This window comes from Aptenodytes forsteri, unplaced genomic scaffold (genome assembly GCF_000699145.1).
Source record: "Aptenodytes forsteri isolate BGI_AS27 unplaced genomic scaffold, ASM69914v1 Scaffold142, whole genome shotgun sequence".
Classification (NCBI taxonomy): Eukaryota; Metazoa; Chordata; class Aves; order Sphenisciformes; family Spheniscidae; genus Aptenodytes; species Aptenodytes forsteri.
The window spans coordinates 5,464,579-5,476,307 of record NW_008794598.1 but is presented as its reverse complement, the minus strand read 5'-3'; the positions used below and the strand labels follow the sequence as shown (position 1 = coordinate 5,476,307).

The 11,729-nt window shown below is 43.5% G+C and overlaps 1 protein-coding gene across 1 annotated transcript in view; it reads left to right on the top strand.

Annotated features, from left to right (window-relative positions):
- Positions 1-9,038, top strand: part of SLC26A8 (solute carrier family 26 member 8) — a 21,774-nt gene extending 12,736 nt beyond the window's left edge. Inside the window, exons 13-20 of the mRNA XM_019470333.1 lie at positions 127-233; positions 1,713-1,782; positions 2,616-2,708; positions 2,797-2,931; positions 4,423-4,782; positions 6,133-6,187; positions 6,316-6,494; positions 7,651-9,038. Of these exons, the coding sequence (XP_019325878.1) occupies positions 127-233; positions 1,713-1,782; positions 2,616-2,708; positions 2,797-2,931; positions 4,423-4,782; positions 6,133-6,187; positions 6,316-6,494; positions 7,651-7,866 (1,215 nt within the window). The 3' untranslated portion in view covers positions 7,867-9,038. The remainder of the gene's footprint in view (positions 1-126; positions 234-1,712; positions 1,783-2,615; positions 2,709-2,796; positions 2,932-4,422; positions 4,783-6,132; positions 6,188-6,315; positions 6,495-7,650) is intronic.
- Positions 9,039-11,729: the final 2,691 nt, after the last annotated feature.

Genomic DNA, 11,729 nt, shown 5'->3' with positions numbered 1-11,729 from the left:
TTTTGCCTCTTACTATTACTTAGCCTTTTTTTTTTTTTTTGTCTGCAATTTGCAAAAGCTGGGGCTGAGCTGGAAGTCATTTTACATCTTTTTACTGCTCATGTTCTCTCTGTCTCTTGTTCAAAGGTTATTTGGCTTGTAACTTTTGCTGCAGTGCTTTGTCTTGGTCTTGATGTCGGTTTAGCGATCGCCATGGGATTCACGTTCTTCATAATCACCATTAGGTCACACAGGTACTTGTAACTTTTAAAACAAAATACTGTTTTTTCTTAGAGTTGATGTTTTAGAGATAGTTATACATGTGACAATGAAAAAGCTGTTTCGTGTTTGTAAACACTTCAGTCAGGTCATTCTGGAGTCTCTCTAATGCTATCCCAAAGCAGTAATCTCTTCCAGTTTACGGGCTCTGGATCGGTCCCTTCTGCAGATGTACCATGCTATTGAAGACTGCTTATTGTGGTGTAGGCATCAGCCAGGAGAGGTGATCTGCATACACCCTTCTATAGGGATAGAATGAGATGTTGTGCCTTTATTTCAAATACATTCCTCAGTCTTCACTGCCATTTACCAAGTTGCTTTATCTTCTCCGTAAACTCAGTTTGTGATAGAGGAGGGAGGTTACGTCAGGCACACATCGCTCAGTTTATTAGCTGCTAATCCCAACAGGGAAATCGTTCATAAATCCAAGCCACACCTCATGAGATTTACCATGATAGGGAGGTGCTTGTCTGAGTAGACTGAAGCCTCCAGAATAACATGGAAAGAGGCAGGAAATAACTCAGCTGCTGCAAATATCGAACTGCTTGTGATCTGATCCAGAGTGGCTCTGAAAGAATACCTTCAGGAAGGATTTCAGTTGCTGTCTGAAACTCACTGTATTACCTCTGCTCAGAGTTATGCTCTTGGGTTTGCCTTGGGATTTAATGAGCATTGTGAAAGGGCATTTCTGCAGCCACTGTTCAGTTAAGTATCCCTGTTGTCCATACTACCTTCAGGATATATAACTGCTTACCAGTCTCCTACCGGTGAGACCATTATGCCGACAACACTCAAAAAAGCATGGGAAGTTATCTGCAAACAGATTGCTTTGAATAGAGTGTCTTGACAACAATTTTCCATACATCAGGGCCCAGTATGTAGCCCATACACAGAACTGCCTTCCAGTTCTCCAGCAACCAGCCAGCCAGCCACACATTTATTCCACCCCTGCCCTGAACTGACCGGGACCTGCTCCAAAACCGTGCAGCACCATTAGCAAAGCACGGTACCCAAACCAGGATATTCTCCTTCAAGGCAAAACCCTGCATTAATGCTGCTACACGACCTCTGGACCAGACCTAGCCTGCGTGCAGCCAGCTCTAAGCACAAGTTATAGCTGCCTCCACCCGTCTGTGTAGATGCATCTTTGAGGAGGGCTGTGGGGAGACGGAGAGGGAGCATGCTTTCTAGCGCGATAACAATAATCCAAGTGTTCCAGAGCTAGAAATGAGACATGATACATTCCTGAGGACACCAGTGTAGCTGAAGGCTGTGCTTGTGTACTGCTCCCCTACTCAAAGAACCCTAATTACGAGTGGATAACTTTTTGCGCTCACGCCCTCTAAGTTTCAGTTGGTGTATCCAGTGAAGAGGAGAGAAATGGAGATCAAGCTTTTGGGAACAGATGGTTTTTCTCTGTTCTCTGTGAAAACCTAATAAACATCTCGTTTCAGAATGAAGATGGTGGTGCTGGGACAGATTCCAGACATGAATATTTATAGAAGTTTATCTGTCTACAGAGCCGTAAGAGGAAACAAAAAACAAATGTTCCATCTCTCTGTAATCCAGCTTCTTCCTTTAAATGCCTGGGGGTGACCATTCAGACTCAGTTCATTTGATTCAAAACTTTGAAAACTGAAGAATGCTTAAGTATCTGTAGTGTGAAGTGATTCAGATACCTAGCCCAGCCTGCTTGGGCCTGTGGAGCTCCTTGTGTCCATCTGGGCTGCCTCCACAGTGGAAGCTGCGCTGCTGTCATTCCCAGAGCTGTTGGGCATTTTTTGCTGACCTGCTTTTCTCAGTCTGGTTTTGTCCACTCTACTACATGTTTTCACAGTAACGACTGTGCGTGTGCTAGACTGACTCACAGGTTCTCCCGGTGATGGGATAATAGGTAGGGCACGGGCCTTTTTAACACGTTATTTCCAAGACCTGCACCATACAGAATTAGGCAATACAGTAGTGGAGAGCTTTGCCATGCAGGTACATTCCTAATGCTATGCTGATGGATTTGCAAAAAATGGAATAATATAAGGACAAGGTTAGTAAGACAAAGGTATAGTGTATGTTTTCTGTAACAAGCATTAAAATTAATTTGGCTTATTTTATATTAGAGCAGCCAACTGTCATCTGTGATAGATCTGCTGGAGTTATGTTTTTAATTGCAAGAGAAACAGATTAGTTTATGGTAATTAGGTCCGTGTTGCCAATGCCACTACCAGTATGCAGTGTAGTCAACAACGTGACCAGACAAACTCTGTCCTTAGGGTAGGACCTTGCAGACTACAACACAGTCAGGAGGGGGAAAATAGCTTCAGCTAGGTACAACCCTCACAGATACATCTTCTGTTTTACAGGCGAGGGAGATTGAAGGTATCAAAATCTTCCAGTGCTGTTCTTCCATCTCTTTTGCAAACATGAATCACTTCAAAACCTATTTGTTACACAAGGTAAATGCCACTTTTTCAGTCAGTGGCAGTTTCTGAGAGCCTGTGTTAGGGAGATAAAAACTCTAATAAAACTGCCTTTCTTTTTCAGATGGACATGAAAGCAGTGCCTCTAGATGAAAGTGAAATGAGGGCTTTAATTTCACTTAATCTGTCTGACACTGCAGTGGAAAGAAAAGATCTTAAATGCTCTTGTGTCTGTGATCCACCTCTACCACCACCTAGGGTCAGCTTTAAAAGTATATTTATTTAGTCTGTTTGTTTGAGGTGTCTGGTTTTGTGTTACTGAGGACAATGTTCTTGCCAGTACTGAGAAGTCTGTAAATGTTTATATAAAGCATATATATATTTGCTGTATGAAAATAAGCCAACATTACCGCTGTATTTCTTTACACATAGTTTATGTCATAGAGCAATAGTAGCTCAGCTTACTGGGTGAATTAACTAGCGGTTGAAGCATTCAACATACCCTCTCCTCAGCTGAAAGAATTAATTTTGTCAAGTCCTTCAGTAGGGATTTTCTTCTTTTTCCCCAGAGAAGTGAGAGAATTCCCTTGCTTATGAGGAATTTGTTCTACTGCCAATACTGTCAAGTGCAAGTACAAAATACCTCAAAGGCAGCTACGATTATCATGATTAGAGGATTTCTGATCTTTACGATAACTGGCTGCTGTGCATCTTCTAGAGTCGCTCATATCCCTCTTTATCTGAATTTTCTGACTTGTCTTAGACAATGAAAGGAACTTCAGGGAATGGCCTGTCTTCAGAAGATATTTTTCAAGCGGTTATATGTGATTTATAAAAGCCATTGCATGAGAAATGGGTTGAAAGACAGTGGTTTGGAAAACATATGTGGCACCAAGGTGCTTAGGAAGTGGAAGTGATAGGTAATTTAACATCATCTTCTGAAGTACAAAAATGCAGAGAGTGACTTTTCCTTTCTTGCATTATAAAGATTAAAAAACACATTTGGAACTATTAAGAAATAAAAATTGATTAAATTGGTCCATTCTGTGACCAGCTGCCATACAAGCAAATAGATGAATCAAAGGTCTGCAGAACTCAGCCAGTAAGGGTCAGCTTACTGTTGCTCAGAAAGGCAATGGCCATGGGCAATCTTTTTTTTTTCTTCTTTTCTTTTCTGAAAGGTAGAAGTAACAAGTCAGATTCCAGTATCACAGGCCATTTCAAGGTGTGGAAGAGTGAGGTACCACTGTACTATTTGGCAGCTGAAGGCACTCTGCTAACCACAGGACAAGGGGGAATGGCTTTAAACTAAAGGGGGGTAGATTGAGACTAGATGTAAGGAAGAAATTTTTGACACTGAGGGTGTGAAGCACTGGGCCCAGGTTGCCCAGAGAGGTGGTGGATGCCCCATCCCTGGAAACATTCCAGGTCAGGTTGGACGGGGCTCTGAGCAACCTGATGTAGTTGAAGATGTCCCTGCCCACGGCAGGGGGGTTGGACTAGATGACCTTCAGAGCTCCCTTCCAACCCAAACTATTCTATGATTCTATGATCTGAGGCTTGCTTGTGTCACCTGCTACTTTGCATACTCTTGTGGCTTTGTCCTATATTTAGTGTTTTTTCAGATGTTTTTTACCATGAGAGGAGAAATATCATATGATTTACAGTGCTGTCTTACTTGCAGCAAAAAATTTCACCTCCTGGGCCCAATTCTTCCAACCACTGGTGTACTCCTCATTTTCCATCTTAGATACCATATACAGAGAAACTGGTGAAGCGACATCACGCAGACAGCGATTCCTCATCATCTTCAGTTAATTTGGTACATTGGTCAAAGTATGGAGACAAACTCAGCTCTAGGACGCTGTTGGTGGGAGCAGCCGACGCGCAGCGTGCATCCCCAGGCTTTAACACGGGCTGTAGGACTGAAAAGAATGAGGATGAAGGGAGAAGAGCTTGCCTTTCACCAGGCTCTGCAATAGATAATTCCTCAGTCCAGCTGGATCGGATAGAACAGCCAATGTATTTGCCGCGTCCGGTTCACACCGTTATTTTAGACTTCAGCATGGTGCAATTTGTGGATTTGATAGGTTCAGAGTTACTGCGACAGGTAAGCAGCCTAACTGCACGTAAACGTGAAGACCAACGTTTACCCAATGTCTTATGTTTCTTGTTAGCCTAAAATGCCCTGCTACATAACAATCCACGCATCTTCCAGTTGACCTTTAAGGGTGCAAGATTTAGCTATCGAGTTTCAGAAATTAATAAATTCCCATAAAAACACTTTTTTTCCCAAACAAAAGCCCCACTATCCATACAAAAGGCATACAAAAACCTGTCATCCATTGTCACCAGTTCTAGAATGATGTAAACTAAAACCACATTTATAAAAGTGTCTAACTTGTTTTTTCCATTTTGGCTGTTTATTTTTTCTTCTAGCTGGTCACTTAAAAAAAATGCTCTTCTTTAGAAGTGTCAGATATAAAACTACCAGCTGTCTTCTCCTAGAGTGGTTTTGTTGTTATTGCTGACTGCCTAATTAGCTTTTTCTTTGAAGTATGCCTTGAACTTTTAAGTCTCCAAGTGGGGATCCTAGCCAATGGAGATACATATTTAGCAAAAATAAATTTCATGTAGCCGTGTTTCTCACAAAGATACAGTTCCAGATGGATTCTTAGTCAGCTTCCTCAAACTCTGTAGCTCAAGTTCAAAAGAATTTTGTTTAATAACAGGTTAGACTAACACCTATTAGGAATAATTGTGGACTGAGCTGATGTCCCTAAAATCCTTGAAGATTTATTTGCCATTGAATGACCCTCCCATTGGGAAAGGGGGGTAAAGTCAAAGTCTTTCCAGATTCCTTCCAGCCCCATATTCTGAAATTCTGTGATTCTTTGAAATAATGAGTTTCATTGCCTTTAAAAAAAAAAAATTAACTACTTTGAGATCTTTTAATTACAAAGGGTCGGGCACTGAGAAAATGGTGAGAATCCATCCCCTCTAAAATCTGATTCCTTTAACACTAAATCGATACAGCTAAAAATGTTGGACATGAAAATTGAGACAACCAGAATTACAGGTCATGCTTGAAAATAGAGGTTCCTGTTCTCATGGCATCTGCGTATGGAGAGATGTTTCAAGTTAGTCTGTTCCTGTGAGAACTTTCTGTTTAAGTGAAGAACCGGCACTGTGTGCTGCGTAGGGAGCTGTGGGAGGGCCAGCATGGGGTCTGGCTGTGACCCGCCCTGCTTCTGCAGTCGGCATTCATTAAGATCTTGGACAACTTGGCTGTTAAGCGCTGAACTAAAAAAAAAACCAGGATTTGAGATACCGGAATAAGGGTTTTCTTCAGAGATAAAACACCGCAAGGGAGGTTTTATTTCCCTGTTTACATTTTACCTTCTAGTGCACTTGTATAACGCAGAATCGCTCTAATGCCTGTATGGAATTCTTTCCACAGATCATCCATATGTTTCACAATATTGGCGTTACCGTCCTTATAGCTGGCTGTCACTGTGAGTATAGTATTTGTTTAGCAATATTGACTTATCTCCAAGGATAAGTTTTAAACTTAAGTGAAATGCTTTAGCCGTACTGCTTGGTGTGGTTTTGCTGCTTTATTTATTTTCCCCCATTTTTATAGCCTCTGTGATAGCAGACTTTGAGAAGAATGATTTCTTTGACAGCTGTGTCACCAAAGAAATGTTCTTTCTAACTCTTCATGACGCTGTGCTGGCTGCTTTGGACAAGCATCAAAAGCCAGATGAGCTAGAACCTACTGCGGAAGAGTTTGCTGAAGAACCACTAGCTGAACAGCAGAAGGTAGAATATTTAGCTTAACATTTACGCCTTCAGGTTGTTAAATTACCCTGTCAGTAACTTAAACCTTGTCCTGTGGCTGAGGAAATAGGGCAGAGCAGATGCATTTTTGGATTCTCCAGTTTTTCACAGGTACTTGCCTTTTTGCAATGGATCGATAATGCAATTTGTTTCTTCGAGTCCTGTGTTCCTGTTTGGGGAAAGGCATCTTTGTGTGCAGGCTGGAAAGGCATCCAGCTGAGTTTTGCGGCAGGGAACGACTTTGTTGCATTTTAAATTGTTTCCATTTCTCTGACAGAGCAAGGACCCTGCCAGGGCAGAGCAAAAGCTCCAAGTTTTTTATTTCCAGAGGTTACTGCACCAGCTCCCTTGGGGCTGATGGGGGAAATGAAGGACAGCGCTAGCTTGATTTCCTAAAGAACTGAAGTTTATGCACATGCCCTTTCTGTCAGTCCTCTGCAATAATTTTTAAGCTCACTGGCTGTCTCAGCCAAGTTTGAATAGGGCAGACGGTTGCGAGTTCCAGGAAAAGCCCTTGTTCTGCACAGAAGATTCCAGTAATTGCCCCACCTAGGGAAAGAACCCAGCCTTGGCTAATCAGCCTACGCATACTGCCAGGCTGGGGTCCTATAGCTGAATGAGGCGAGAATGAAGGCAAAAACCTACCCAAATCTGCGGGAAAACAGGGTTCTTGTGTTCTGCTGCTCATGGAACAACTGGTTTAACTCTCTTATCTTGGCATTGTACAGAATAGTCTAATGCAAGGATACCGACCTTCCGGCCTCTCTCCCCCATAGAAAAAACTTCAAAGAATGAAGGTGACAGTATATATTCACCAATCTCCCTTTAATGGCTGTTGGGGAGGGTGGGTTGGGAGCAGCTACCAGGCAGGAGGTGACAGCGGTTCCCCATGAGCCCGCTCTGAGATGAGGCTGGGCTGGGTGTGCAGATGGGACCCACGGCAGCTCGGTGAGCTCAGCTTGGGCCGTCCCTGCTGGCTCACTTCCTCGGCAGCTGGGGATTCGGACTAGCCCGTGCTCCCACGCCAGCATGGCCCTCTCGCTTGCTCACATGATGTTACCTTGGCATGGGAACTGCGCTTGACCGGCTCAACAGATCGGCCACCCTTGGCTTACAGTAATGTTTGTGTACGTTTCAGGAAAGAAGTTTGCTCTTGAAGAAGAATAAAGATTTTTTCTCTGCAAAGAACTCTGACAACAAACTTCTGCATGAAGAGCCAATACCAGATATCTCACGCTCAGCCCGGAATAAAGCAGAGCCAAGCTCTCTCGGGCAGTATGATACTCCACCCCTTCAATCGGATTTCCAGGACCCAGGCTGGGGGAAGAGATGGAAGTATACCAGCAATCCCTGAATTACAAGTGTTGGGGAATTGGGATTTCAGTAGAGAGGAGAAAGGTACAGTTAAGCAACAGCCTTCGATCCGCTTTTTATTTTTTCTGTTCTGGAGTTCTTAAAATAGACAGCCTGACTAATGCCTCCAGTAATTCTGTTGTTCTAAACAAAAAACAACATTTATGTTACTGCTTTCAAGCATTTTCAAATAGATATGCTACCCAGCAATGCTGAAAGCAGAGAAATTTCAATGTATAAGATAATTCCTAGTTTTGTAGTTAATTCTAGCAAATTATTTGTGCTTGCTTTCTGAAATTCTGTAGAAGTTTAAATGTCCTAGCTTAGCACTTCTTACATATTTATTGCTTGCTATTAAGTGAAATTAATCTGCCGTATTTCAACAGGTTACATGCAGGCAGTTTATTTTCAGAGGTATTTAGAATGATATGAAGCTTCAAAGAAAATATTTTTTTTATTACTCTTCAACACTTTGCGGAAGTTGATATTGTCTGCACTAACATAACATGGTGTCCGTCCATTATTTCTGCCTCAGTCCCTTTCTAATCCACCAGAACAAAATCCCAGTAAAAAAATTTTTTTTTTTTCATGTTTTTGTAGTCCTTTACTGAAATAGTGAAGAATGGAGGAATGTATTCACTTTGTTCTGAAGAGCCAGGAAAATTGTAGACTTAGACACAGTTAGCACTTGGGGAAAAAAAAAATCAACTTAGTTATATTTTCTGGAGATCAGCCATAGTTTGACGGAGTAATATCAGTACAGAGGTGTGAGCTAGGATTCCACTGAAAGCAGAAGCATTTAACTGCACCAGCAACACACATCACAAGGCTTCATGCCCTCGTCTGGTGGATTATCCCATGGCACAAATTGCCTAGCGTGAAGAGCTAGGTGAAATTAATTTTAGATGAGTGGCTGGCTCTGTGTATATACACCATTCAGACACTATTTTCGGGCAAAACATGGATTTAAATGATGGATCCTTTGCGTACAGATCCTATGCTCTGGGCTAAATTCGTTAACATGTGAACAGCTCTAACTTTCGCTGCTGGGCATTGTGTGGTTTCTGGATGTGCAGTAACAGCAAGGTGGCTCCTCTGAATTCTGCTGCTCCTGGCTGCTAAATTTTAGCAATGATACAATGGCTTATAGGAATATTAATATTAAACGATCCGTAATGTATTCCCGTGAGTTCTTCTAATCTTTTTTTTCATTTTTTCATTTAAATTCTTACTGCTTCCAAGCAGTTTCTAGAGCAAAGCCACAGTATTGCATGTGTAAACTCCAGTGGTAAAGGATTTTAGTGAACATTACTGTGTAGAGTTGCTTACTGTGGAGGAAATGGAGTCCTGGAACCCTCATACCTTTTGGACTGAAAGACAGGAAAAACTGAAAGCTCAAATGGTATTGAGTAATTCTCAAACCACATATGCTTCCCTACATTGTTTTGGACAGTGGCTTCACGCCAAGCTCCTCTCAGCTCTGTTCAAAACAGAATAATACAAAACCCATGAAAAGCATAGCCCTAATTTCCAGATTCTGTTGGCTCTCCTACGGCAGCCTTGATTTAAGATGAAATGGCATGCCTGGCTGTTGGCACCATCGAAAGTCTCCATTGCAAATTTAAGAGATTTTTTTTTTCTTTTTTTGGCTTGTTCCGCAAAGTTCTGAATCTTTCCTTCCTAGCCCCATGACTGCAGAGTTGAGCACCAGGGGACAACTCAGATGTCAGTATGTTAGCGTTCAAATTATGGGTATTCATGTTGCAAAACAAATATCTTGCTGAGAGGAAGTCCAGACAATCCTGATCTTCTTCCCTTATCGCTGTGCGGTGCCACAACTCTGCTCCCACATACGTACACAAGGCTTCTGTGTTTAGCCAAGCACAAATCCCTGGACACGGGCTGTGAAGTGACAAAGCGTGTACTTTATGGCCAAGGACTCCACCTACACCTCTAAAAAGCCACAGAAGTCAGAGTTCAAAGGCCTGTCTGTAATCATGTGTTTGTAGGCAGCTTGACGTTCTCACCTGACCTGGTTGCAACAACTGCAGTTGTTTTGTGCACGCAGCAACTTCGTAATGTCCTTCCCAGCTAGTGTGATGCCGTGATGTTTTCCTAGCAGGGCATGCTGCAGAAACCCAGGCAGCTCTCCCACTGCATTGAATTAGAGGATGCAGATCCCCAAACATGCACGTTATCATTGCAGACGGTGCAAAGTGTCTATAACCACCCCCAATCTTCTTGTTGTTTTATTAACATATTACTCTGGTGCATAAATGGCTGCAGAAGACGTAAAACAGCTGAGGAACCTTGGGAGTCATGCAGAGTGTGGCAGAAGCAGTTCTTGGGGCCATGCACTGCGGTGTGTCATACTGCGCAGGAAGCTATGAGGAAGGACCAGATAAACCAGTCACGTATGAGCATAGTTCGGGGGCATTTATTCTGCTTTAAAAATTAGTGCCAGGGTGGTTGCGGAAAGGTGAGTGTATCTTGGCTTAGGCCTGGCTCAGCAACCCTTTGAGGGTGTTACCCCAGCCTGCGTTTTTCTATCCCGAATTAGAAGAGTCATGGAAGAAACTTGGCGGGAGTGAAGATGCTCAGTAATACCTTGCTTCTGTAGGAGACCTCTGCATGAGGCTCCTCGTTCAGGCTGTGGTGGCAGCTACCGTTCGAGGGAATACGATACCCGTCCGCACGCTTTCTTCGCTGTGTGGCTTTCCAAATCCGGCCACGTGCCGTCTTCGATGTCCCTCATGTGAAGAAACCCGGCCTGGGCCAGTGGAAGTGTGAAGCAGAGCCGTCGTCACGGCCGATGTGAGCACGCACCTCGCTAGAGCCAACTGCACGAGTCATTTATTACAAGTGTGGGACGACAGATAGGCCACCTACAAATTGAGATCATCGTAGCTTCTGTGGTCTGTTTATATTGTGACTTCTTTGAGGGAGGAAGCTGCTGTGCGATAGAAGCAGGGGGACTCCATCGTGCTTGAGGTCTTCCAGCAAAACGTTACCTTGAACGCAGTAGTTGTGCAAAGGCTGAAATTTGCCCCCCTCTGTTGCATTATCATCACGAAACCTCGTGCTGCAGTTTCTCACTTAAAGCTCTTTGCAGGAGAACGGACAGATGCACTATGAACATCTCATGTTTGCAGTGAGTAATAGAGCAACAGCTACAAATTATGAAAAGGATTTTTCCGTCTTCCGAAATTGCGCGCACACGCACCTGCCTTTCCATGAAAATACTTGCAACCTGATGCCGAAGGGCCCCGCTCTCGGGCACGCTTCAAAATGCCGTGTCCTAGAAATTAAAACCAGCGCAGACGCGGCTCGTGTTCCGGTCGCAGCCGATGGCCGTGACTCCCTCTGCCGGCTTCCCGGCCGGAACGGGGCAGCGGGAGCTGCAGCTGCACAGGGTGAGGATCCCCGATAGAAACCCGATATAGAATATATAATGCGCTTGTAACAGAGCTGTGAGAAGTTTTTAGGAGTAAAATAGTGTTAAGCAAAACTGCAGATAGGAATAGAACTTGCAGAAGTTCTAAGGTGAATATAGAACTATCTTAAAACACATATATTTGTTCAGCGCTTACAGTGAATGCCCGAATGGCCCAGTAGCCGAGAAGTTTCATTTTTTTCCATGGTGATTATTAAACAATTTAATATTAAGAATCCCAGATTGTAACGGGCATTTCACTCCGCTGAAGGCACACGCCATTTACAAATCTTCTCAACGCAAAGCTTCACACGTCGAGGAGAAGCGGGGTGTTCCGGCCCACAGGCACCCCGAGGTGCACGCCTCTGCCCGAGCTTCCCCTGGTGGGGGGGGGCGACTGGCAGCTTTTCGGGCCGCGTAACTCGTAGCGT